Below are 26,042 nucleotides of genomic sequence, written 5' to 3'. Positions count from 1 at the left end.
ATACTCAAGTCTCTCAGATGGGAAACCGGATTTTGTGAAAACTGAAATGAAACCGTGCTTTATAATATTTAAAGGATTTTTATAGTGACCATGCTTGGAGTTATGCATGGGTAGAACATCAGTTTTCTGTTGGATAAATAAAATTAACCGCTTGACAGTTTCAAAATGCCTCAGCTTGCCGTCCCTGTTGCTTTGAATAGTATCTCGCTTCTTTTTAAAGATCACTGCTGAAAGATGAGGGGAAACGGCACCATTAAAAGAGGAAGTACCACAGGTTCAAAGCCTGTTTCCATGAGGTAATGTACATTATTGACTAATCATCAAAGAGATCCTGTCTATACTGAAATGGAGCGTGAGGCTAAGGCAGGAGGCTGAGAGGGTCAGAAACCTCTTTCCAGCCTTCTTACATCACTTCATTGCTGAAGCCAAAGGGTTAGATAAAGATCAATGGAAGTTTGTTGATCTGACACAGGAACTTTTGCTTACTGGAATGGAAGCTGCGGAACTGAGTTCATCTGCATGGAGCTGCAGGTTTCATCCATTTGTGAAAGCAGCAGCTCTGTGTGTGCGTGTGTGCAGTGTGTGTGTGTGTGTAGTTGCACGTGTGTGGATCCCGCAGAAAGTCAAAACTTAATAATCTTCTAAATTATTTCTGTGTAGACATATTTCCTCTGCCTCCAGAGTGCTGGGATTAAAGGTGTGTGCCACCACCGCCTGGCATATTTCCATATAGCTATTATTGCCTTTTTTTTTCCCTCTAAAAGGAAATAGTTCAATTTAGTAATTAGAACCCCAGGAAAGTCAGGTTGTTTCATGTTAGGTTGTTTGCAAACTGAATGGGGGATTCTAATGACACACAGATTTCTTCCCCTAATCAGAACCTACCAATTTATTATCATACAATTTACTACTATTTTCTCTAAGATAAGTAGAATTTCTCCTATTTGCAAGAACTTGACTATGGAACCGTTTCCCTGGGCTTCGATCACTTGGTTTCTGATGGCTGGCCAACTGGTGCCTGGATCTGGGAGCCAGTGGTCAAGTGTAGACTTCAGAACTATTTGTTTGCTGCACCCACAACCAGAGAAAGGCCCTTTCCCATCACAGGACAGCTATGCCGTCCTTACGGTGCGAAATAGGTGTGGTTCCGGACTAACATCAGTGATTTAGAAATGCTATTTATCCCCAGTGGCAATATACATTGTGGGTGTGTGACTGGAATATTTAAAACACCTGCTGTCCTGGAACTGAGCCAAATGTATAATACATTAGCACATGCTTGGGTCACTTCCAACAGCATGTATCATACTGCCATCAAAATACTGAGGGAGCTGGCATAGAGATAGAGATACTTAAAAGTTTCACTAGAAGCAATTTAGGATACACATGTATTTTTATCACTATCAGGCTCACCATACTAAGCACCACTGACTAGTTTGGATTTGAATGAAATCAATTATTTTTGAATCAGAACGGAATCGGCAGTATCAGGAGGGCTACTCTCTGCCTCAGCCTTGTCAATTACTTTCACAGTCCTTTAAAGCCCAGTCAGTCTTTTTGCCTCCCACCCCCTCTCTCACACACCGCTCCTGTCTGTCCTCTTCCTTGGATGCACAAAATTCAAAAGGCAAGCCAGGGGCTGGATTGTAACTCTAACGAAGTTTGCTAACAGAAATTGGTCTAGGTATTCTGTTTGATGGATTTCTCCTTACTTCTTTTCAATGTTATTGTGATGTTCTTTAACAGAATTAGTTTTTCTTTTGTATATATCATCCTAGTTAAAAAGTCAGTCTACTGTCTGTCTGAAGAATTTCATTAAATAACAGTTATCCATCTATTATGTATAGCACTTCTCAAAACGACTTCATTTCCTGTGCTGAGGATTCAACTCAGGTCCTTGAACACAGTAGGGTAGGTAGGCTACCACTGAACTACATCAATAGCCCACAAAATGACATTTTTAAGATATAAAAACAAAATAAATACTGTAGATTTCGGTGCTTAGAAGGTGTGTGTGTGTGTGTGTGTGTGTGTGTGTGTGTGTGTGTGTGAGAGAGAGAGAGAGAGAGAGAGAGAGAGAGAGAGAGAGAGAGAGAGAGAGAGAGAGAGAGAGAGAGTTTAAAAATTGCCTAAGAAGGAGCAGCAAGAAAAGAGATGGTGTGGCATGTCTGAAGATCATGCACCCTACATGTGCTAATGGCCATGTGCATTCCTTGTTAATCTGCACAGAGAGACCAAACATGAAGTTACAATTTAGAAAGCAGAATTTCAGTGGAGATTTTGAAGCATGCCCAAGGTCACAGTTATTGCAAGTCTAGAAACACGGTTTGTGTGACTTGCCAGTTTGTATCTGCCTCTTGTCTCACACTAGCCAGTGTGGTGGTAAGAAAGCTGGACTTTTAGCCTTCAGACTTCCCATAGCACAGAAAGCTTAAGGGTTTTCAGTTTTTGACAGTATGTATGGAATCTTGATCTGTTTGTGTAGTCATTAAAATTGCACATCTTTCCCTAGAAAATTCCAATTTCTTCATTTTAATGGACAGATGTTTAAAGAGTTTCAAGTATGTGACCTGTTGTCTCTATGATTTTTCTGCATCCTATATATGATAAATGGACCTCAGAGAAATGCATAATAATTCACAATTATCAGTGTGAACTGAAGTCATGCATTAAAAAGTGTCTTCTGTACAACCACAGATATTTACAGGGTGGCTGAAACAGCTTGCAGTATAGGCACACAGGAAAAGGTTTTAGATTTTCTAGCATGCATGCACATATATTATTTAAACATATTAAAATAATTTAGCACTTTTTAAAATCATTCTACTGCTTCTATTTTGAGGTAGTTAGCTATAGTCACCCCTTCCCTAAGTTTCCTTTCTGCTATTCTCTTGCTCGAGTCCACGGTGTCTTTTTCAGACCTGTTTTCATCCCATGTAACTCCACACTGAACACCCACTGCTCCTTGCGCCTGACTCCTTCCCTCAGCTATCTTACAGTCGTTTTCTTGTCTCTTCCTGTGTGGGAGCACGCTATTCACAGCATGCTAATGCTTCTCATGCCTCCTCCCCTTCTCATGATGTATCGGACCACTCCGCTTTTGAGAGGTCTTCCTTACAACCTCTTCATCAACTCACACCTCCTTTCTGAATTGGACTCTTTCTCGGCCTACAATTAAAATCATGATATTCTGCGGTTTGAATTCTCTGCTTCTTCCTAGGTATTAGTTTATCACCTATATCATCATCATTACTGTCATCCCCATTAGAAGTTTTACTATGAGCCAGACACCTGCTCCAAGTATGCAAAAATGTTCACACTTTGAATTGTCACAGTAGCCGTGCACGAGTTATTATTATTAATCCCATTTGCGAACGATGACTTTGGGACATAGAACCTAAACAGTCTTCTCAGGGACATGCAGTTATTCACAGAGCTGAGGGAAGCTAAGAACTCAGGCTAGATTCAGAATGGGAGCTCTCTGACTCACGCTGTGCTGCCCCCATCAAATATCCCACAGCTCTTCCTGTTTTGTTCTATCCCGTTGATTGCAGCGTGCACTTACTATATTAGCTTGATGGTTTTGTGGAGTTACAGACTATGTGGCTCAAACTTCTCTCTCTTGCCTACTACTGCTGATTTCTGTGCTTACTCAGAATCTAATAATTATTGCTTGAATTAAAAAAAAAATCTACAGTCAAAGGTGAAAATTTAAACATACACACCAAAAGGTAATTTTTAGATTTTATAGTAAAATATAATATCCTGAGTGCATTAATAATCCACAAAATAAATCCAATTTAATTGATTATCCCTAATCAAAATGGCCATATTGCTTTACTCCTGTTAATGGTGCTTTATTGTTATTATAAGCATCTGCACACACAAAAAAAGAGGATTTTTTTTCTCATTCAAACCAACCTGCTTGTTTTATTTTGACTTCTGTTATAGATAAATAGTCCTGAAGTTGTTTCAGGTCCCTACAGACTAGGAGGTAGTTAAATCGATAACAACTACATAATACATAAAGGATGGATGCAAATTTTATTGCAAAGAAATTAATAATTAATTCGTATCTGTTTACTGTAACAAAATTTTGTTGTCAGCTCTTTCTGGCTTAACAATGCTTGAGTCAAGATTGATAAATTATATATGAAAATATGACTGTTTAAGGGCAAAATGCCGCTAACATAATTATATTTTGTGATGTTTATGAATGTCACAGAAGCTATTGTACACAGAAACTCGGGCACTGTTCCTTCTGCACTCTAGCAGAGTGGATGTAGTTAATATTATAGTATCTAGTAATATTGAGTTTTTTATGTCAACAATTAAAACGACAATATTTTCCACATTGCAAAGACTTTGTTGAATAGTAAAAAAAAAAAAAAAAAAGAATATTTTAATGTCAAAGATAATCATTGCCGAAGCTTTTTTTATCCTATGTAGCACAAATAAGTGAACAATGACAATTTTGTTTTAAAGCATATATGTAAAAGGCTTTGTCCCTAGGATACAGCTCTGAGTGGCTCACTATCTAGGTTGAAAATGGTTATGCAGGATTGCATGTCCTATTTTTCCATGCCTGCAGTAAAGATACAATATGGGAATTCAGCTTGGTAATTACTAATACACCACACAGACACAATTACACCCTGTATGCTGCATAAAGGAATCACTTGTGGTCTGCATCCATTACAAAGAGCGGTAGGGGGCCAACATGCAAAACGACAAAATGCTTTACAAGACGGAAGGCGACCAGAGGAGTCGATGTGCACAGATACAAGGACCTTGATTCTTCTAGCAATGATTTAAGCCTCTTTCCATCAATTAGCGTCCTTTGTCTCAGGAGCCTTAGCAGCATTACAGGAACTGAAAATAACAATGCTCAGACCCATGCAACCCTTGACCTGTGCTGACATTTCCACACCCTGTTGCTATGTTTGACCTGGTTATTCAGATTACTTAACCAAAGGAAAATGGCGTGTATGTGTGTATGTGTGTGTGTGTGTGGGGGGAGGCATTACCACAGCAAAACCAGTCTGTGTACTTGTTTTAAAAAATAGCTTACTCAGAGAGCCATTTCTTAAGATAGAGCCGTCTTCTTCTAGAGGTGTTATTTTTTTGAGGTGGTTTTTATTCCATTTTAAAAATGAAAAAAAAAAATCTGCTTGGGTGAAGATAACTTGAAGAAATTGATTAAATAGGAACTGTCAGGGGACACATTCCGTCAAGAGTGTCCTGCCACTAAGGGACTGAAGCAAAGTGAGTCAGCTGCTCTCCAGCTACAGTGAGTCACAGAAGTAATTTCTTTTCTGTGAAACTTTTAAAGTTCTGAATTTAATTGCAAGCAGTAAGTAGGGTTTTTATTATAACAGAGTTTCCTGTTAATTATTACATGATGTACATTATTTTACAACATTTTCCTTTAAGAATCTTTTTTCTTTTTTTAAAAAAACTTACAATTATGAATTTTTAAGACCTTAAAAAAAGTTACTTGTGGCAGCTTGTCAGGTTCTGTGAAACAAAGCCTTGTCTTTCAGAAAATGTTTACAATCTATGAAGGGGAAAAAAAGTATCCTGGGGCTAAAATGTTTACTGGCACCTCGAAGTCTGAAGAGAGAGTCCGGCCTGTGGTTTCTGGAGGGCACTTTATCATGGCCTGTGTTCCCAAAGGTTTCTCTGAATGAACAGAACCGGATTACTCAGCCTTCTATTCCACGCCTATTCCTCTCCATTTTCTTTGGCACGACGGAGAGCCAGGCTATTTTTAGTTAAGCAGTTTTCTATTTTTAGACAACTGCCAGTTAGAAGACATTTGTTAGGAAAAAAAAATTTAAACACACACACACACACACACACACACACACACACACACACACACACACACGCACACACACACACACACACACCCACGGAGGACGGAGCGGAGCCTCTCCCCACATACTGAGAAGCATCCCTTCAACCTGCAACTGCAGGCATTTCAGCTGCTTTCAATCTTGGAAAAATAAAGAAAAATTCAGAGTTCAGGGTTTTAAAAATAAACCTACCCTCTGGCTAACAGACCATAATACAACAAGCTGTTACTATGTGAAGCAGTGACTATAGAAACAAAGAACATTCTCCAATGATTAAACTGAGAGAAAAAGTTGAGGAGCGATTAGGTTATAGGAATGTTGCACAAGTATGTAACAATTTTCCAGCCCTTCAGCCAAAGGATCCTGTTTTAGAATGAGGGGGTGGGGGACCCCTCTGTCAAGTTAAAACACGGGTGTGGGATACAACGGCAAAGCCGAACTTTTTAATCAAACTTGAGGCAGATACACACTGCAGTTTGCTAACGTAGCCTATGATGTTTTTCTGAAATTATAACCACCTGTTTACAGAAAAATTCTATATTTAAAAATTTAACCCAATGGGAAATCAGACCCTGACATATCCATAGCATAGATAAACATAGACTATAAATACATTTTAGGTCTCGATGTCACTGCATTTATATATTCATTTAATAGTTAAATGTATATTGAATGTCTGTGAATCATTAGTCTCACTTTTACTTTAAATGGGAATAAATGATTTGCAGACCTGTTTAGCACATCAACTTATCAGTCTACTTATCATTCAAGGTCACACTTTCGTCTAAAAATCTACCATGAGGGGCTGGAAAGATGGCTCAGCCAGCAGTTAAGAGCATAGACTGCTTTTGTAGGGACCCACTTTTGGTTTCCAGCAGCCACATCTGGTGGCTCAGAACTTCCTGGAACTCCAGCTCCAGGGGATCCATCGCATGCGAATCTCACCACTCCATAAACACACAATTGAAAAAGCAAAACTCTTTACTCTTTGTTCACTCTGACCCCTCTTGGGGTGCTCACAGTTGTCTCCCCCGCCCCCTCGGTCAGCCTACTCCATTGGTAGCCATGGTCACTTCAGTTCAGGTCACGGGGCTTTCCCGTGGTGTGGTCACAATCGCATCTCTAGCAGCCAGCACCATGCTTGGTGTGTGGACTTCACCTTCACCATTATCTGCTGAGCGAAACAGCAAACACCGTGTATGTTTTGTCCACACTAGACTATCAGTTCTGGGGTGGGGACAGTGAACACGTCACAGTCATTTTATTTCCCAGGACACTTAGCACCATGTATTACACATTTATTTTCTAAATGCTTGGGGAAAAAACAAACAAACAAACAAAAAAAAACCCAATACATTGACTTTTGTTTAAATTTTTATTTTTTTGTGTGTGAAAGGTTAGCTCTTTATACTAATGTTGTATTATTAGCATAAAATATTATATATCTTCAAGTTAAGAACTTGTTGTTTGCTATCTTTTTTTTTTTTTTAATTTCCTGAACTTTCTCCTTGGCTTTCAAAGTACAACCAATTTTTACAACTGAACAGTTTACAACAGGCTGTGACATCTTTTATAACCCATAATCCAAATTACAGGCCCAGGGGAGAACTCAGTGGAAGCAGTACTCCTCAAGGGAGGGGCCTACAGCCTAGAAGTTACGTTATTGTCTCCAGTCAGACAACGGGTGAGTTAATGTTATTACAACAATGTTTGGGGTGCTGGGGATCAAACCCACTGTAGTCTAACACTGAACTACATCCCCTTGAAATGAGTTTTAAACTTTCATCTTTAATCTCAATTGGTGGGGCCTTAGAATTTCTACTTCTGAAAATTAAAATTAAAAGGTGAAATTTTATAAAAATGTTCCCAAATGCAAAAGTGACCGTCCAGCTTCTGTTTCTTTATATGAAATGAACTCCGAACAACCACAGTTAAGGAGAAGCAGTGCTGTGGGTGTATGTCTTTACTGGGTTGGGTCCGATCACCACAATGCCAGCTATCCCAATGGTCCAGAATGCTAACTCACCAATACACTTCCTACTGTCCATAGAATGTTGTGATGATGCATGGCTATGTATGAGATCACCAACCGCATTTGTTCTTGAGTATTTCGAAGCATATCCAGACAGTGAGACAGAAGAGCTGAGCTTTCATTTAATGTCAATGTATATAAGTATGTAAGGTTACTTCATTGCTGACCTATTTCAGTTCGTCTAAAACTTGGTTCTATTATCCAGGACAATTCACTTATCGTCATATCATAGATGCTAAATGTAGAATTTATTTAAAAATGTATACATTAGGACAGAGGATATAGCTCAGTAAGAGAGAGCTTTCCTAAAAAAATCAAGACCTTGGGGTTGGACTCCTATCATCATTGTCACAAATACACACACACACACACACACACACACACACACACACACACACACACACCAAACAAATAAAAGACCAAACCTCCAAACAAAACAAAAAACAAACCATATATAACACTTTGAAAAATATTGTGTTTCAGAAATTGAAAGGGTAACATGGATTGGTTTTCAGCTAGGGTCATGGTAACCTCAGTTTTCCTCTCCGTGAAATGGTCTTCTCGCTATTATAGGCATGGCATTTGTTTCTAAATAAAGGGAGATTTGCATGTAACTTTGAAAAATATAGCATATAGTTCAGAAATTGAGGAATTACCATTATTAACTTATATATCCACTCATTGAAGTAATTTTTTTTGTGAGAATAAACAAACACTCATTTACAGTTACTGTTTATAATGCTTCCTCCCTTCGAGCAGTAGGCCCTAAGTAGTCACTGAGTCTATTTACTAAAACATAAAGATAAGAGATTTAATTGATATGAAGAGGCTTTCAGAATCTAATTAACCTCCCAGTTAGTCATTAACTCTATGACCTTTAGAGATAATTGACAGAAAGTTTCTTTTCCTTATTCAGTCCCTCTGAAGTGGCTGAATTTCAAGGTAACATGAAACATGCTGGGAACAGCAGTGAGATGTAACAGGATAATGGGGCAGGTAGGTGGCTACTGGTGAAATCCGGTGTTTCTGATAACACAGTCTACCCATCTACTCTGTTGTGTCTACATGCACCACTAAGGGACTTACACTTTTTTTTTAAACATAATTTCTTTACTGATTCTTTGGGAAAATTACAGTTCCTTTAATATTGGGTTTCATTATCTTTTTCAGACTGTCTTAAGGATTCTTATGACCACAAGGACAATGAAAACAATAGGAGAGGGGCTACCTGCCCACCTGAATCATCCCAACCAATCACATTACACTTCTCCGGCTAGTTTGGACTTGGACCCAGAAACCTCCTCACCTGCTCTAGGAAGGCTCTACCAAATGACTGCTCACAGAGGAAGGGAGCATAGAGCAATGCCTACATGCCCTGCTGACCCTAAGTATGGCTTCCCTGCTGAGTCATAATGGGCATTAACAAGGGCACTGCCTGAAAAAGCCAACTCTGTTGCTTTCAAGAATCAGTTCTGTTGATTACCGGTTTAAAGGAATATTACCGATACTATGCTAAGATTCTATTTGATAATGTGACCCTAACCAGGAAAAGTACAAAAGAAGAAATTTTGCACAGTTTCAAACTCCATTCAGAAAACAGGAAGTGTTCACAAAGATCAGCATCAACTGGAAGCATGTTAAAAATACACAGTCCAGTGTCACACCTAGACCCATCCCATTGGAGTCAACCTTTTAGGAAGACACTTCCAGTAACGGAAGACTGGGCCAGAAGCAATTTGACCCACTGATCCTTCTTGCTCCATCCAGGTGAAGGCCCTGAAGTTTATTCTTCCCTAGGAATCAATAGACCTTGGCCTAGAAGCCATTTTGTTTTTCTTGCTGGAGCTAGAGGTTTCCTCTATCTTTTTAGTTTTAATGTCTACCTATGTGGGTGTATGTTTTGTGAATAAGTGCACGTCTATGTGTAAGGGCACTTGTGCACAATGCACACGTGAAGGCTACAAAGAAGTTTTGGCTGTTGTTTCTCAAGATCCGGCTTGTTTTTGGACAGGGTTTTACACTGGGATTTGAGACTGGCTGACTAAAGGAGTTTTGGTAGCCAGGGAGCTCCAGGGCTCCTCAGCTGGTCTGACCCCTGCACTGTGGGCATTTACCCATGTGCTAGGGATTGAATTCAGGTACTCACTCTTGCACAGAGAACATTTTACTGACTGGGCCATCTTCCCAGCCCAAATTTTATTTTCTGATGGAACAACAACTTTCATTCATCTCTAGTCCATTCGAAGAAGTCACTTTTAATTGTTAGGGCAGATCAAACTTAAACAAAAACATCTTCATAAACTTCACTTACACTACAGTGACCATCAGTAAGTTGATGTATATTGAATGTCTATGGTATGTTAGCACATGGTCCTCAGTCAACAGAAAACTAGTTGTAATTTAAAAAACAAATTAAAAAAAAAAACCAAAAATCCAAAACTCTCCAGTAACACAGTCCATATATTAAAATAACAAACATTTCTGTTATGAGAAGAGCCATTATCTTTTATTCTGATTTTAGGCACACTGAGAATTATTCCAAAAATGTCACTTTTGATTGGGTAACAAATCTGGGGAAAATGTTCTACCTTTCGATATTTGATTTGGTACTTTTACAGTTCAAGTAAGGCAACATTATTTGCCTCTTATCAACAGCCAGCATACTCTTCTTGTTCAAATATGCTGCAACTGTCAGGTCCTACATGCTACAAAATATGTGAATATCACCAAAAATGGATGATTCTGATCTAGGCTAAGTGCCCCACCCCCTTTTGGCTTCTGGTATTAAAAAAAAAAAAAGATATGAGGACTTTGGTTTTCTACAGTTCAAGGAAGTTCAGTTGAAAAGGTGACAGTGACAAAATGGTACTGACTAACACTGATGAAGCAGTCAGTCCTGACAAAAGGCTGCACTCAGTCCTTTCTGCTCTGACTATGCCGGATTCTCGGATGGCTCTGTTGGTCTTGATGCTGTACAGCCACCAGGGCTGTGAAGTAAGAGAGCAGAGGAAACTCAGTTTTACTTCCTTATGCATATAATTTAAGCAATCCAACATGCACACTTTTGTTCAGCAATTATTTTCTTAATAAATGAGATGCAAAGCAGATTTTTATGTTTATAAAACATATGCAAATGAAATAAAAGCACTATTTTAGAAAAATGGCTTTTCAAATCTGATGTATAAAAACCTTTGTAGTCAGCTGAGTGGGGGTGGCGCACGCCTTTAATCCTAGCGCTTGGGAGGCTGAGGCGGGTGGATCTCTGTCAGTTCAAGGCCAGCCTGGTCTACAGAGTGAGTTTCAGGACAGCTAAGGCTATACAGAGAAACCCTGTCTCAAAAAACCAACCAACCAACCAACCAGCCAACCAACCAGCCAAAAAACAAACAAAGAAACAAAAACCATTGTGGTATAGTTATGAGAAATATGAATACATCGGAACTGTAGTCTCTCTTATTAGGACACACAGAATTATAATTTCCAGGTCTTAGTAAAGTTTTTAAAGATACACACAACAATGAAAATATAAAAAATCTCTTACGAAATTCAGTTCATTTCTTTGTCCTTGGAAAGCTCAACATAGAAGGTTTAAATATTTATGGGAGATGCTAATATTTTGTTAATAATTTAGATAATCTATTGAAAACAAGTCTATACTTGTTTTAACATACGGCAGCAGAGCCTTCCTGAATCATTAGCCACATGAACTATTTCAATTACGTTTCATGGTAAATCTACGAAATACTTATAATGCAAATGAAGGATAATATTTCTTTATATTTCTTCATAAAGAGTACTTTTTCAATGGAAAATACTAATTACAAAGTTAAGCAGTGGTTCAATGTTGCATCAAGCAAATTTAAAATGGTAACATAAAAGATCCACCCCCTCGCCGTTAACAAGCTTCAGGTTAAAAACAAAACATAGCCCACACCACAACCCCATCCACACGGTCAGTGCTCCCCTACAGCCTAGACCACTAGCAGGTGTTTTCCAGCAAGGCTAATCAGTGAGGTTACTGGTTGACTGTGGTTACTGGCCTGAGGTACGGTGTGTGTCTAGTTTGACCAACTATTGAGTTTCAAACTGACGTCTTTTGTAGAAGAACGTTTGCACTCCATATTCTAAAATTATAGTACTGGAACTCTATAGCACAGCCACTTCTGAAATGTACCCCTCACACTTTCATGTTGAAGAATAAAATGACGATGAATCGAAGAATCCATCTTGGTGTTAGTTTGAGAGTAGAGTTAGGTAAAACACTCTCTCTTCACATTTCAGTACAGATCAGTGTGGTCTCACTGACCTTTTGTGATAACCAGTGGGTCAGGATCTTCCCTGTTCAACACTGTAGCCACGAGCCCACACATGGCCACAGAGCACTTGAAATGTGGCCACTGCTATTGAGGAAATGAATCATAAATTTTACTGAGTTTTGTTTCACTTAATGTGAAGAGCCCCACGTGGCTAGTGGTTGATATAACGAGGTGACAGAGCTAGACAGTGATTTAAAAAAAAAAAACAACTTAGAAATATACGAGCACTGTATTTATATTATTCCTCTTCTCCTTTTCCATCCTCCAACTCATCTTATATCACTCCCCCTTATAAAATTTATGGCATCTTATTGAAGGACAAGATTATTCATACATGCACATACATGTATGAACAAATACATACATACCGCCTACTGAGCGCCTCCAGTGTTGCTGGTATGTATACGTTTTTTAGAGCTGACCATTTCGTATTGGATGAGATACTTGAGGGCTCATTCTTGGGGAAGACTGATTCTGCCTCTCCCCAAACTCATTAGTTATCCATAGGTTTTCATCTATGGGTGGGGCCTTGTGAGATTTCCCCATTCATGTTGCCATCTCAATCACCCACTCTCTTCAGGTCTTATTTAAACAACTATAGTATTGAGATTTCATGGGTTCAGCTTCCCTGTCACATACAGAGGACACAAGCTCGGAGCAGATGTCTCGGTCCTCGGACTCTACCCATCTTCCTCTTCTGTGATGTTTCCTGAGCTTTAGGTGTAGGGGTTGTCTTGTAGATGTTATTTGCTGGGGTTTGGTACCCTATGGCCAGTTGTTCCCTGCATTATGACTAATTGTGAATTTCTATAATGGTCTCTGTTGTAAACTACTTCACTGGGATATGAAAATAATGTTTTTATACTTTAAATGAGTAATACTATTATTCTCTGGCAGTGATTTGATATTATGTGTTTATTTCCTGTTTGCTTATTCCATTAAATACAATCTAAGGACCTTATGATAAATGCTGGTGCTGATGCTGATAACTAGTCACAGTCCCTGCCCCTCAGGAGTTTCAAATCTAGTGTGTTACCATTAAGGAGGTAATCATGCCAATAACTCTGAGGTGGAAGACAGAGCATAAGATACCTAGGGTACAGGTAATATACTCAATACAAGGCTAACTTCCTCATGACTCATGATTTGGGACTTTACTTGAAGTAAAGACAAGTAAAAGTCAAAGACCTACAACCAAAACATGAAGACAAAGCAAATGGAGTGTAGAGAGGTTGTGTGTGGGGTGAATCCTTGTCGTGTGTCTGTAGCACAGAATGGGAAGTGTAGGGCAAGGTCAGCTGGATGATAAGCAAAGGCAGATGGGAAATGGCCGGGTCACATGACTTCGTGAGCCACTTTAAGAACCAGGAGTTCTCGAGCTGCTCTGGTTATACTTGCACTTCAGGCATTCCATGGCATGTAGCACACAGCAAGAATTCGACAAATCTTTGTTTGGTGAATGATTGAAGGAATGGAAGTCCAGAAACTACCAAACAAGTCAGTGAATGTGTTTTTCTGCTAAGTGCTTGTGTATAATATAAACCTATGGTACATGCAAAGTTCATAAATCTGTATTTTGTAATTATGAATTATATTGGTTTAGCTATATTAGAGGGTCAAGTGAACAGGTAGTTTTTATATTTTACACCCAATCTCAAATTTTGTAATACTGACCTGTAAACAGGTCCAATTCTGCCTTCTGTTGTACTTACTCGCCAACAAAAACTGTACTCACCAATCTCTACCCAGCTCTGCCAGAGCAGTTAGACTATGTACAACCTTGCAGCGGTACTGTGAGGCAACAAAGGTTAAAAGCTATTTTAAGGCCTTGGAAGTCCTAATTTAGGCCCTAGCTGTTACTGAGCTTACTGGGTAAAGAACCATTTTAATGCAACAACGGCTCCCAGGTGTCTTTAAATCCAGGCAGGACTCAGGGGACAGAAAGAAAATTTTACGTAAATTCTCTTCCCTCTGTCTGTCTGTCAACTGTCTGTCTGTCTGTCTGTCTGTCTGTCTCTTTCTCTCTCTCTCTCTCTCTCTCTCTCTCTCTCTCTCTCTCTCTCTCTCTCTCTCTCTCACTCACACAGAGGTGGGAGACTCATTGATCAGCCTTGCCTCTAAAAATAGAAGCCAGTATCTTCTACTGAGAGAGCTGTGAGGCTACGGCTCCTTTTTATGATAGGTGCTACATTCATCTCTGCATTTCCCAGGGGGCAGTGAAGGACCTTGGATTTCGGTCCTGTTTACACAGAATGGCTGGACTTCCGGCCCAGGCTGGATGACCATTCCATGGAACAACAGAGTGGCGAGAGGCTCCTTGTTGGCCAGGTTCTAAGTTCCCTCACACCTGGGCTATAAAGCGATAAACATAAAAATATAAGTTTAGCAGATGTGAAATGGACATGGAGGTTACTATTAGTCCAGGACTCCGTTATTCCAAGGATCACTTGCAGTATTCCCGAGAACACATGTGCTGTCGTGGAGTGTTGGGGAACTGTGAGTTTCAGCAGTTGAGGTGGCACTTACGGGGCAGTGCTCCTTTCCCTTCCAATCGGTCCCAAGCTGGTTCTGTATACAGATTCTACATCTTTAACAAGGATGCCTGCCTGAGTCTGTTCAGAATGCAGGCATCCCTTTCCTGGACACTAGTCCTGTAGGATCTGCATTCTTCAGGCCATCCTCAGGTAGTGAACAAACACTTCTTCGAGAATACAGCCCAAGAGAAACTCCAGCGTTTCTTCCATCAGGGGGCCAGTCATGATGGGGCAGTTCTTCATACTACCTGAGTTTCAGAGCCTTGTAAGCTAGCATGTGGGCAAATATCTAGTTTTGTGTTACAGAGCCAAATAAAACGGACTTTCTTCAAAGGAAGTATTTTAATTACAATAGCTGTTTTTGTTTCCTTTTTAAACAATGGATTACAATTTTTAACACATTTACTAAATCTGGCATATTTATATAGTGTATCTAAACAGATATTCAAGCTGCATTATGATACAATGGGGAAAAAAAACTATTTCAGTCTATCTGTTAAGCCTTTGTGTGTTTCTGTGCCATTGTAACAGTAGTGCTAATTATCAAGCAAAGACATGGTAATTACACAGAGCTTTTTGCTAAAAGGAGAAATCTCTTTTCAACACCCACGCATTGTACACTTTTCCGTGACCCTGTAACACTGCTCTGGCATGGCCCAGGAATCTGCACTTCAGTCTCTATGTTAGACACCGCACTGTTCTCTCTCCTCAACCTTTCCTTCTTGTGAGTAAACTGTTTGTAGAGGGTTAAGGGAGAGAGGCAATGGTCCAAATGGGAAATGTAAAACTAATGACCCTTCATGGAACATATTATGCTCCTCATTAAACTTACCCAGTTAAATGTATTCCATTAAATTAAAATAAATAAGATTAAAAATTTTACCCAGGAGTAGGAAACTGTCTTCACTTTAAACTTTATGTTAGACCTATTCCAAAAGTGAATTCTTCCAACGGCAGATTCGTAGTCTCTGCTGTAACTGATGCACTGCTACAAAGGTGTGAAACCTGGTATATCTGATTATTTGAGGGGGCACGTTAGATACAGTTTCTACCTGAACCTCTGATCTCAAGTGTTCTGATTTAAATTCTGCACATTGTTAAAGGTGGTACATATGATAGTGATATAAAGCTTTATCTGTTAAAGACCCTGCCTTAAAATTCTCTCCCTCAACTGTTATTTCTAAACTTCAGGAAGGCCAAATCATGAAGCATGAATGTTATTGAGATAACCCATCAGGACACACTTATAATGTGTTAGATTTACATGTTATATTTATCCCAATTTACATGTTATATTTACTGGGCCACTCTTGATTTTGATTTTGCCAGAGAGTTAAAAGCTTAAAGTGATTCAGAGCTTTAATATATATACATACATATATATATTAAATATATATATGTATGTATATATATTTTACATACAAGATAATGAAATTAGAACTTTACTGTGGTCTTGAACGATTCCTTCTAAAAATTATATTGTCACAAAGGATTTTCAAATTATTTGTGTAGTACTGGAATTGAGACCCAGAGTCTCCCATACTCAGGAGAAGCTCTACCACTGAGTTGCAAGCCTCAAACCCCCTTTATTTTTTGGATGAGAAACCTTCAGCTGGAGGGAGAGCCAACCTGCCACATAGCATGATACTGCAAATCTCGGACTCTACCCAGTGTTCATCTCCCAGCCTTTAAAGAAATCCAATTCTCAGAGGTCCATCCATACAACACTAGGAAATATTATTATATGGGGTGCCAAATTGCAAGTTACCTTCAAGTCATATAGCACACTTCTCCACAAAACTCAGTATATGAATTTTCTAGATTATAAACTAACTCATGAAAGCAGAATTTAAAAGTCAACATATTTTTCTAATCCATCCAGTAAAGTTCTATTGCTTCACATCACATGTCTAGTCCACGGACATTAAGTCCAATGTCAGATTTTTTTTTATTTCTTTTTCTTTTTTGGTTTTTCAAGACAGGGTTTCTCTGTGTAGTTTTGGTGCCTGTCCTGGATCTCACTCTGTAGACCAGGCTGGCCTTGAACTCACAGGGCTCCGCCTGCCTCTGCCTCCCGAGTGCTGGGATTAAAGGTGTGCGCCACCACCGCCCGGCTCCAATGTCAGATTTTAATTCAGGTTGTTACCTTGGAATGTATCTTGTTACAGCGGTAGTATGAGACAGGGTTTTGAGTATAAAGTTCACATATACAAAAGCCCTTGGAGCCTCACAACTAACTAGCTGGAGTTTAAATGTAGGTGTGAAAAGAACTCTTCTAAAGGCAGGCAAATTTTATTACTAATCTTAAATTTGAGGATCCAGGCAAGTGCATGACTCAAATCACTAGGCAATGAAAAGCATAAATGACATAGAGTATCTTTACCACGTATCAAACACAGTTCACTGATTTTTTTTTTCCCAATGAAATTGTGTTTGGTCTTATTAGGCAAATTTACAAAATGAAAATTTAAAAGCAATAAATTCAATGCTTTTAAAAACTTCAAATAAAAGAAATCAAAATTAGTCTTAAATAATTAATCATTAGAGGTGGGTGTAATAAAAAGAAGGGGATTTAGGAGGGTTGTTCATTGGATCAGAACTGAGGCTGGACTTTTGTGTTTTGTTTTGTTTGAGACAGGGTTTCTCTCTGTAGGCTGGCTGTCCTGGAACTTTTTGTAGACCAGGCTGGCCTCAGACTCACAGAGATCTTCCTGTCTCTGTCTCCCAAGGGCTCGGATTAAGGGCATGCGCCACCACCACGTGGCCAGTGCTGGACTTTTAAACACTGAGAATGGCTTGTACTCTGGCAAACCAACTATGGAGTCCATGCTTCTGAAGCATTTATTTCCATTCAGTTCTAGGAAAGCAGATACAAACCAGGAAACCAAGAACAGACAAGAGATGCAAAAACATCAGGCAGATAGGGACCATTCTCCTTCCATTTGAGTTGAGGAGTCATTCATTGCTCGGAAGGTAACAGCATTTAAATAGGATATGTGTTGAAAATATTTTAGAAGTTTCACCAAAATCATACGGCACCTAACACATTTTAGAGTTTTCCATGGACTTGCTATTTCTGTTGTATCCAAACAGTGTTTTAAATCGGACCTAGATGCAATACTGACCCAATGCTTATAAATCGGACCTAGATGCAATACTGACCCAATACTTATAAATACATTTTCAGTTGACTTCTGACTTCGTGTATCCCAACAGTTTTCACTGCTATCATGATATTATTTTGAGAAAACAACAACATTTTTTGGGAGGCAGGAGGTATTTTCAAGACAAGGTTGCTCTCTGTAAAAGCCCTGGTAGTTCTGGAACTTGCTTTGTAGATCAGGCTGGCCTCCAACTCAGAGATCCACCTGCCTCTGTCTCCCCAGGGCTTAGATTAAAGGTGTGTGCCACCACACCTGGTGAAAAATAACATTTTTATAATAGTTGTTTTTACTTTCCCAGTGCGATAGCCTTAAAAAGAATGAGTTAGAAAGAAGTGATACATGTGAAAGACTATAAGGTTAGATTGAGTTCACTTGAAAAAAATATTTGGATTCTGTAGTGAAGCTATTCTATACTTAAAATAAACTGTAACTATATAAGAGTTTACCATTTGGATGACGTATCACCTGACCACAGTCCCCAACTCTGATGTCCTAATATACCCACAAAAGCGGCAGCCACTGACTGGACCTTGGAACTTGATTTCTAGATCCTTACATGGCTCATCAGTTTGCTACTTTAACTTTCATGTGGGGAGGAGTAACCAGGGTAGTGTAGTGATAGCTGAGGTAAAAATCCCGAAAAGATGTACAGGAGCAGGAACATGGGAAAAGAAGCCACTGGGCAAGGCCCACACCATAAGGCTGTACCGCAGCCCAGGCTCACAGCCTAGGCTCACGGCCTGCGTGCTCACCTCCACGATGTCAGAGTTCGTCCGGCTCTCGTGCGGCTCGTTGTACTCCGTGTATTTGAGCAGCACCTTGTCCATGTCGGTGCTGGCGTACTGGAACAGCTTGTTGGTACTGTTGAAGATGATCAGCGCAATCTCACAGTCACACAGCACGCTCAGCTCGTAAGCCTTCTTCATCAACCCAAATTTCCTCTTCGTAAATGTCACCTGCAAAAAGAAATTATTTTTAAAGACAAAAGCCTTAGGCGTGTGTGTTGTATGTTTTCACACTCTTTTTTTTCCTTTGTAAAACAATGGTGTAGAGTTGCCAGAACCTTGGGTGCTAACACAAAGCAAATAATCTAAAAGTGATTTCTGCCTAGAATTTGAAAATGTGTGATTTCTAGCTAGTGGTAGAATGGGAAACTGTAGGTACAGGATTTAATTCGGGGCATTTAAATGAAGGTGGTGGAAGAAACAATCATGTTTCTTTGAATATCTCAAGACTAACTTCAGCGTGGTTAACAATTTTCCCAATTATATATCTAGAGGTTGATTTGTTTTTTAATCATTTGAAGACTGGGTGTGACATTATAAACTTGGTATTTTAGATTTGTGTTAAAACAGTACACACATAAAATTGTTTAGTCTTGTGCCACTTAATTGAAAACACTTGGAGGCTTGTGGGTGTAATTCTTGGGTAGTGGGCTCTACTCTCCAGAATCTTAGCTGTGCACTGGGAAGTTCTGTTAGGATTTGGGTATCTTTCTTCTGTTTCCTATTTTTTTTCTCTCAGGTCGGTAACTTTATCTGTGACCTTTTCTTCTTCTAGTCTAATCTATGACCAAGTCCCATAATTCCTTCCCTACAAATATCTGTCAAGTTCACACTTGTCTATTTCCCATTCGACCCCATCATTCATATCCTTATCACGTCACCTTGGCCAGCCTAGCGGCTTCCTGGCCTGATGACCTCCCTGCCTGGAATCACTGCCTCCTCAGTTCATCTCATTCTGCAAAACCTCACCCCACACTCCTTCCCCTCACGAACTGTCTCCAACAGCTCCTGTTTCCAGTTTGCCATGCTTTTTGCTCGCCAGTCCCACTAGAGGTCAAGGCATACATTTCACTCTTGCTCTATCAGTGTTCTTCAAACTTCATCTTGTCCTGCCGGCCGACCCACTTGAAGGCATGACCATCACTAACTATAAACCCATACATGGTCCAGTGTTTCCAAGCAAGTAAGTAGCATAGCATTTCCAGAAAAGACTTCCAAGGAATGGCCCATGGTTTGATTGGGTAGTAGGCAGGTTGGGGTAACAAAGGCTGAGAACCCTTTAAACGACAACCTGCTTCCCAGTCCTATGGCTGACAGAGCCATGTGCTCCTTTGCTTATTTATTTATTTGAGAAGCACATACAATTTTTTGGAACTAGGTTTTTGAGGGTCATACTTTGGGGGTCTCTGACAGTTTATTTAGCCTTTTCCCCCCTTTAAATGCAATGGGTCTTGCACAAGTCAGCTTACTTTTGATTGCCATTTATTTGTAATTCCTAAATCTATATTCCCATTACTTTTTTTTTTCCTTTGTCTCCAAATAAGCAATGAATGTTCCCCCATGTGAAACTGTCAAAACATGCCTGGACTATCAAAATCTTCAAAGTCCAGCTTTCAGCACTCACTCTAGCATCTCATTCTTCCATATAGACCATCTCATCATAAGCACAGGCTCCCTACAACTGGGAACTAAGAAAACACGTGTCTCGGTGCCATGAAGATCCTCTAAACTGAAGCTGGTTGAGAATGTTGCTCTGCCTGATGAGAGGACCATGCTAAACTATCTGTGTGGGCTGATTATCCTTTGGAATATCAAGCACTTTTACTGCAGCCCACACAAACCAGCCAATCTCTATTCAGATGTTATTTGTTATTTGCATTTAACTTGGGCAATTTTGCTCCACAGTAACTATCAATGCCTTACCATTTATCTCTTTGTTTACTGTTTTTCTAAAGTGCTTCTGAAAGAATAACCTAGTATCCTATTTTCATATCTGATTTTCATATTGCTTTAGGAAATTTTATTCTGGTTCATTTGGATGAGTTATGGCTGACACTAAAGATGGGCAGGAGACTTTCCTATTGGAATTGATAAGTATAATCAATAATTATAGCGAGCTATTAAAATATATTTTAACAGTTCTTTGAGATGCAATTTGAGACATAAGTCTCACTGCATGTTTCTGTTTTCTTCAGTGAAATAGGCTAAAATGTATTAAATATAGAAGCGCTGATGCAAAATAGTTCCACATATATGGGACCACTTTTAATCAGACTTCATGACTATGCAGTGGAGGTAGACCGGCTCAACACAGTACAGTTTCTGTTGTACTCAGATCTCAGAATTTGGCTCATTATAACAGTCATCACCAAAGTATATTTAGGACAGAAATTCACCAAAACCACTATTTGTGTTTACTTTTAGATGCTTCTCAACTTTTGTGTAACCAAATAAGTTGCTGGGTAATGCACACTTATTTAATAATACCTGTCAAGAAAGTCAGCGCATATAGCTTCTTTTCATTAAAACTGCAATCTGCAATGATGACTGTATTAAAGCAGTTAAGAAAATATCTTCAAAATCTACTCTTAGTTGCTCTAAATTTAATTCTATATTATGTTCATGTTCTTCATGCATACTCAAAATGTATTTTATAATGCTTTTTTCCCATTGTTCATAGTTAGATAAAATTGTTTTTAAGCATTAAGCTTTTCAAAGAGATCTGGGATATTACTCTTCATTTAAAATATGCCACTCAATGACAAAGATTGCAATTCAGAGCTTTTATACTTAAATATAATAATGTATTGTAATGATTACATTTTTCATAACCTGACAATAGTGTGTAATGGGGACAAGTCCATATTTCTATTTCAATAGCATATTTTGACCTCAGGTGATACAGAAAGTGGATTTACAGCAGTTAAGTAAAGATGCTCTTTCCAAGTGTTTACATCAATCGGGATACATCAAGAGAAGAATAAAGCCAATATTATTTAAGTGGGCACTGTAATTCAACATCTAGTTTTCAGAATTACAGAGATTTAATAAATACATTTGCATGACAAGAAGAAATACACTGTAAGCATTGACAATTTTATTTTCCCATTGAATCTTTCCATAGCCCCACATGCAATGATCATGATGTATGAAGATATTTCAATATCAGATTTTATAGTAACCCTAAGTTTTAAGTCCTAGCATATGCACAGATATCACATATTTTATGACAACCTTATTAAGGAGAGATGAGAAATTGAAATTGGAATCTAAAATTGAAGAGTCATATTTGTTGAAGGCAGCTCTACATTGTCCAACCGTGAAGAAATTATGAAAATCTTCCAGAGACAGTTTTTACTGAAGACTTTTCTACATGTCCAATGTCATGAGGTGCAATAACTATTGAATATTATTTAGCCTTCTCCATGTTACACATTTGTGCTGGATGTTGTAATTTGTATTACATAAAACAGTATTTCTTTAGCTCCTGTCACTTCTGTGACTGGAGGAGAGAATCACCAAATGCTTCAATGTTTAAAAGATTTTTTTTCCCTCAAGAACAAAATACATTATTGACCAATAAATTTCTGTTTCTTAGCACGCCTAATGAGGTGAAGTGGCATTATTATCTAGTCGTTTTAATTTAGCTTTTGTTTTCAGACCAAATTTCTCTAAACTGAAAAAGAAAACTGATATAGGTACTAAACCCATTGAAAGTTTACTCTCCTGGAATTATTTCTGATATTGTATTGGTCAAAAGAGTTTGTGGTGCCGTGACCTCCCCGTTCCTTCTGGCCACTGACAGCCTCCCACCACACTGGAAAGCTTAGTTGGAATCACAACATCTAAGCTGCTTTCACTGCCATATTCAGACAAAAATCTTTCCTTCCTCCTTTTAGTTTTCCAGTATTAACTGATTTATTAACTGCCTGATGAGACATGGTCTCTCCATGTTGGCTTTGGCCCCTCTTATTTCAGCCTCCCAATTGTTGGGTTTAGAGGTGTGGACTATTATGTACTGGTTCCCCCAATAACTTGTATAAGCCTTTGTTTTCAAAAGTATTCTAACACCACAGAGTTGATGGCTTTTGAGTTTGTCTTTCTCGCTGGCTTTTAGTTCCCAAGATCCCAGAGCAGCCTTCATACAAGTAACTTTTGGTACAGAATGGCTAGTTGGTGAATCGTAGATTACAGAACAGAGATACTCTATTTTAAATTCCATTGGCCGCCTCAGTATAATTTTTTGTTAAAAGTAGATACTTTCTTTACTTGCCTTTTGGCAATTTAAGTTACTGTCATGAATTTCGAGAGAAAGCAATTATACTATTTTGAAATTTATACTATGGTAAGCAGAGAATGTCCATAACAGAACACATATGTATAGATCCTCTAGACTTCAAGAAAAGTTCAGTGAAAAGTGTTTTTGAGTCTGTGCCTGGATAATGCATCATGAAGGGTAAAAAAGTGTGAAGACAGATGTTGATTTTTATGGTTGTAGACACAGATGGGGGAAAAGGAGGACCGAAGGATGGGGGAGATGACTCAGTCTATAAACTGACCACTGTGCAAACCTAAGGACCTAAGTGTGGGTCCCCAGCACCCACCTAAAGATGTGGTACTCATTTGTGACTAGGGCTAGGAGCCTGGGGGTGGAGCTTACTGGCCAGACAGCCTAACCAATCAGTGAGCTACGGGTTCAGTGAGAGACCTGGTCTTTTTTTTTTTTTTTTTTTTTTTTTTTTTTTTTTTTTTTTGGATTTTCGAGACAGGGTTTCTCTGTGTAGCTTTGTGCCTTTCCTGGAACTAACTTGGTAGCCCAGGCTGGCCTCGAACTCACAGAGATCCGCCTGGCTCTGCCTCCTGAGTGCTGGGATTAAAGGCATGCGCCACCACTGCCCGGCCCGAGAGACCTGGTCTTAAGAAAATGAGGTGGAGGGGGACTGAGGAAGACATTGAAAACAGACTTAGAGCCTCCCCATGCATGAGCACATGCGTGCACGTGCGCGCGCGCGCGCACACACACGTACGCACGTACACACAAACATGCATTTCTCCCTACCCTCGCATGCAGAGGAGGCTCACTGGTGACTGCGTTTGTCAAGCAAACATTCTTTGCATCTTCTGATGAGTTCTGACTTTGAATAAATATGTATTTGTGCATTTGAGAATGGCTGACCAACTGAGGAATTATACTGAAAAGATAAATGAATTAACCAACCCTAAGTGTGAAGGAGTCTCTGGAAAAGTGCTGTGGAATCCAGTCATTCTTGTCCCAGGAAACACGTTTAACAAGGGTTTAGTGAAAGTGGAAGGTATGCTCATTAGATCTGCATGCACCATAGCTGCAGAGAGCAGAGCTAACCCTCTGTGCCAGAGTCGAGAGCTTCTACAGACTTCAGCAAGCTGAGTCACAAATGAGCTCAATCAAACAGGTGATTTTGAAATTTTCATTCATAGCTTTTTTTTTTTTCAACAATCTCTTTTTGAAAAACATGGTAGATTTTGGGGGAAGGATCTAAGTTTATAACATCTCCCAGCAGGAATAAATTATCCCAGCAGGAATAAATTTATCTGTTAGAGTGATCTTTAGTGACTCTATCGTGTGCTATAAGCTCTAAGAAGATGTGGACAAAGTCAGGCCACTAATAGAATGATGAAGAGGTTGATGCAGGATCTGCAACTAATTCTGGAGGAAAAGCCAATGAAAATACTTGATACTATTCCATATATCAAGAAGTAAAACATCACTGTGATTCTGTGGTTAGGGTCCATCTGCTTGTATTACCTCTATTCGCTTATGTTTACCTTACAGCGTCTCGACTGCTTCCTGCTTTCCTTGAAAGTCGGAGCCATCTTCTGTTCATCATGTAGGTTAAAGTACAAAAATAATAATTGTCTAGTGTTTATTGGATGAATGGATAGATCAGTGGAGGAACTAACTGTGCATGTTTTCAGTACAAAGTGGAGGTTTCAACATAAACTCTCATCTGTGCTCAGAGTAATGAAAAGGAAGCTTACCACCAGCAGGGGCCATGTTCACATAGTTCTTTTATGTTTTTGTCATTTTAACTTACAGTGAAAATATACATTCCCTGAAATTGAGCCAAAGAGAAAAAGTGAATGGCATCACATTCTGTTTGAGTTTGTTGATGAAATCGGAGCATACTCTATAACATGTAATTGTTTTAGACAAGAACACTGGCTTCGGTGGGTTTTTAAGATGGTCAAAGACTTTCCGCTGAGCTGTTTAACAATATTTAATAGTATCTCCTCTAGGCCGTAGTTCGCAGTTCGTCATCTCCCTTCCTCAGGTGGATACTATACACAGAGGTAAGTAGCCTTATGTATAGTTATACAACTCGTCCCTAGATGAACTAGAAATAATACCTTTTCCATACACGATGCATGTTTCTCTAGTCAGCAAGCTTTCTGTCTTCTAGACAGAAGCTCCTCATGGCTTAGACCCAGCCCAGTGTGAGCTGAGCATTGAAATGCACTGTTTTTTTTTATTTTCTTTAATAACCACTAGACTTTCTTATGAGAATAGAACTCTAGTGAAGAGCATTAATTCATATAAAGGTGGCTTCCTAGGTTAAAATAAATAAAATACTACTACTAATACTAAATTGAGAAACCGTGGTTTCTGGTTCCAGCAATAAACCAGAGATGCTTTTGTGTGGTTCTGTAGCCATGGCTGCCCTTTAGACACTCAAGCCATTCCCACGGACGCTGGTGAGAACCACATGCAAGCATGAGTAGGCACATACTATTTCTATATTTATAGATGTTTCAGTTTCCCAAAATGGGAAGTTCTTTTGCTGGCAGCAAATACATGTCTGCTCACAGCTAGAATAAAAATAATGGAACTCCGATTACCACATAGACACAGCTACACAAGCAGTTTAAATGCCCAGTTTGAAAGCCAGAGGATGGGTCCCATGCAGTTTCTTCCATGTCTGGGAAATTAGCGCGGTATACTGTGTCATGGAAAGTGTATTTAATCACCTCTTCTCTTCCATACACATGTCCCACATCCCTTTACTTTCCTAGTCATCTCTGAAGAATTTAGCTGTGTACTAACAGAGGGAATCCTTGAGCCTTACTGGAAAGAATTCCAAAGGAATAAAAGAGACGAAACTTGGCAAACAATAGCTACCACACCCCAAGAACACTGGATGTCCAAACCTTGACTTTTAGGACTATCTCAAAGGGATGCAACATTAACTTTGTGTATAGTCTAAAGTCACAGTACTTGATGCCCAATCCTAATGAACATTTTGTATTCAATAAATGAAGTCATCCTTAACCCATGCACCCTCCTTCCTACCCACCCCTGCTCTCCTTCCTCCTCCC

The 26,042-nt window shown here is 39.2% G+C and overlaps 1 protein-coding gene across 12 annotated transcripts in view; it reads right to left on the bottom strand.

Moving 5' to 3' along the window:
• Positions 1-26,042, bottom strand: part of Mef2c (myocyte enhancer factor 2C) — a 166,354-nt gene that overhangs the window by 57,725 nt on the left and 82,587 nt on the right. For all 12 annotated transcript variants that reach the window (XM_076552023.1, XM_076552024.1, XM_076552028.1 and 9 more), the window contains one exon: positions 18,657-18,860. In XM_076552023.1, the coding sequence (XP_076408138.1) occupies positions 18,657-18,860 (204 nt within the window). The remainder of the gene's footprint in view (positions 1-18,656; positions 18,861-26,042) is intronic.

This window comes from Peromyscus maniculatus, chromosome 15 (genome assembly GCF_049852395.1).
Source record: "Peromyscus maniculatus bairdii isolate BWxNUB_F1_BW_parent chromosome 15, HU_Pman_BW_mat_3.1, whole genome shotgun sequence".
In the NCBI taxonomy this organism is placed as follows: Eukaryota; Metazoa; Chordata; class Mammalia; order Rodentia; family Cricetidae; genus Peromyscus; species Peromyscus maniculatus.
This window is presented reverse-complemented; position numbering and strand designations above follow the sequence as displayed.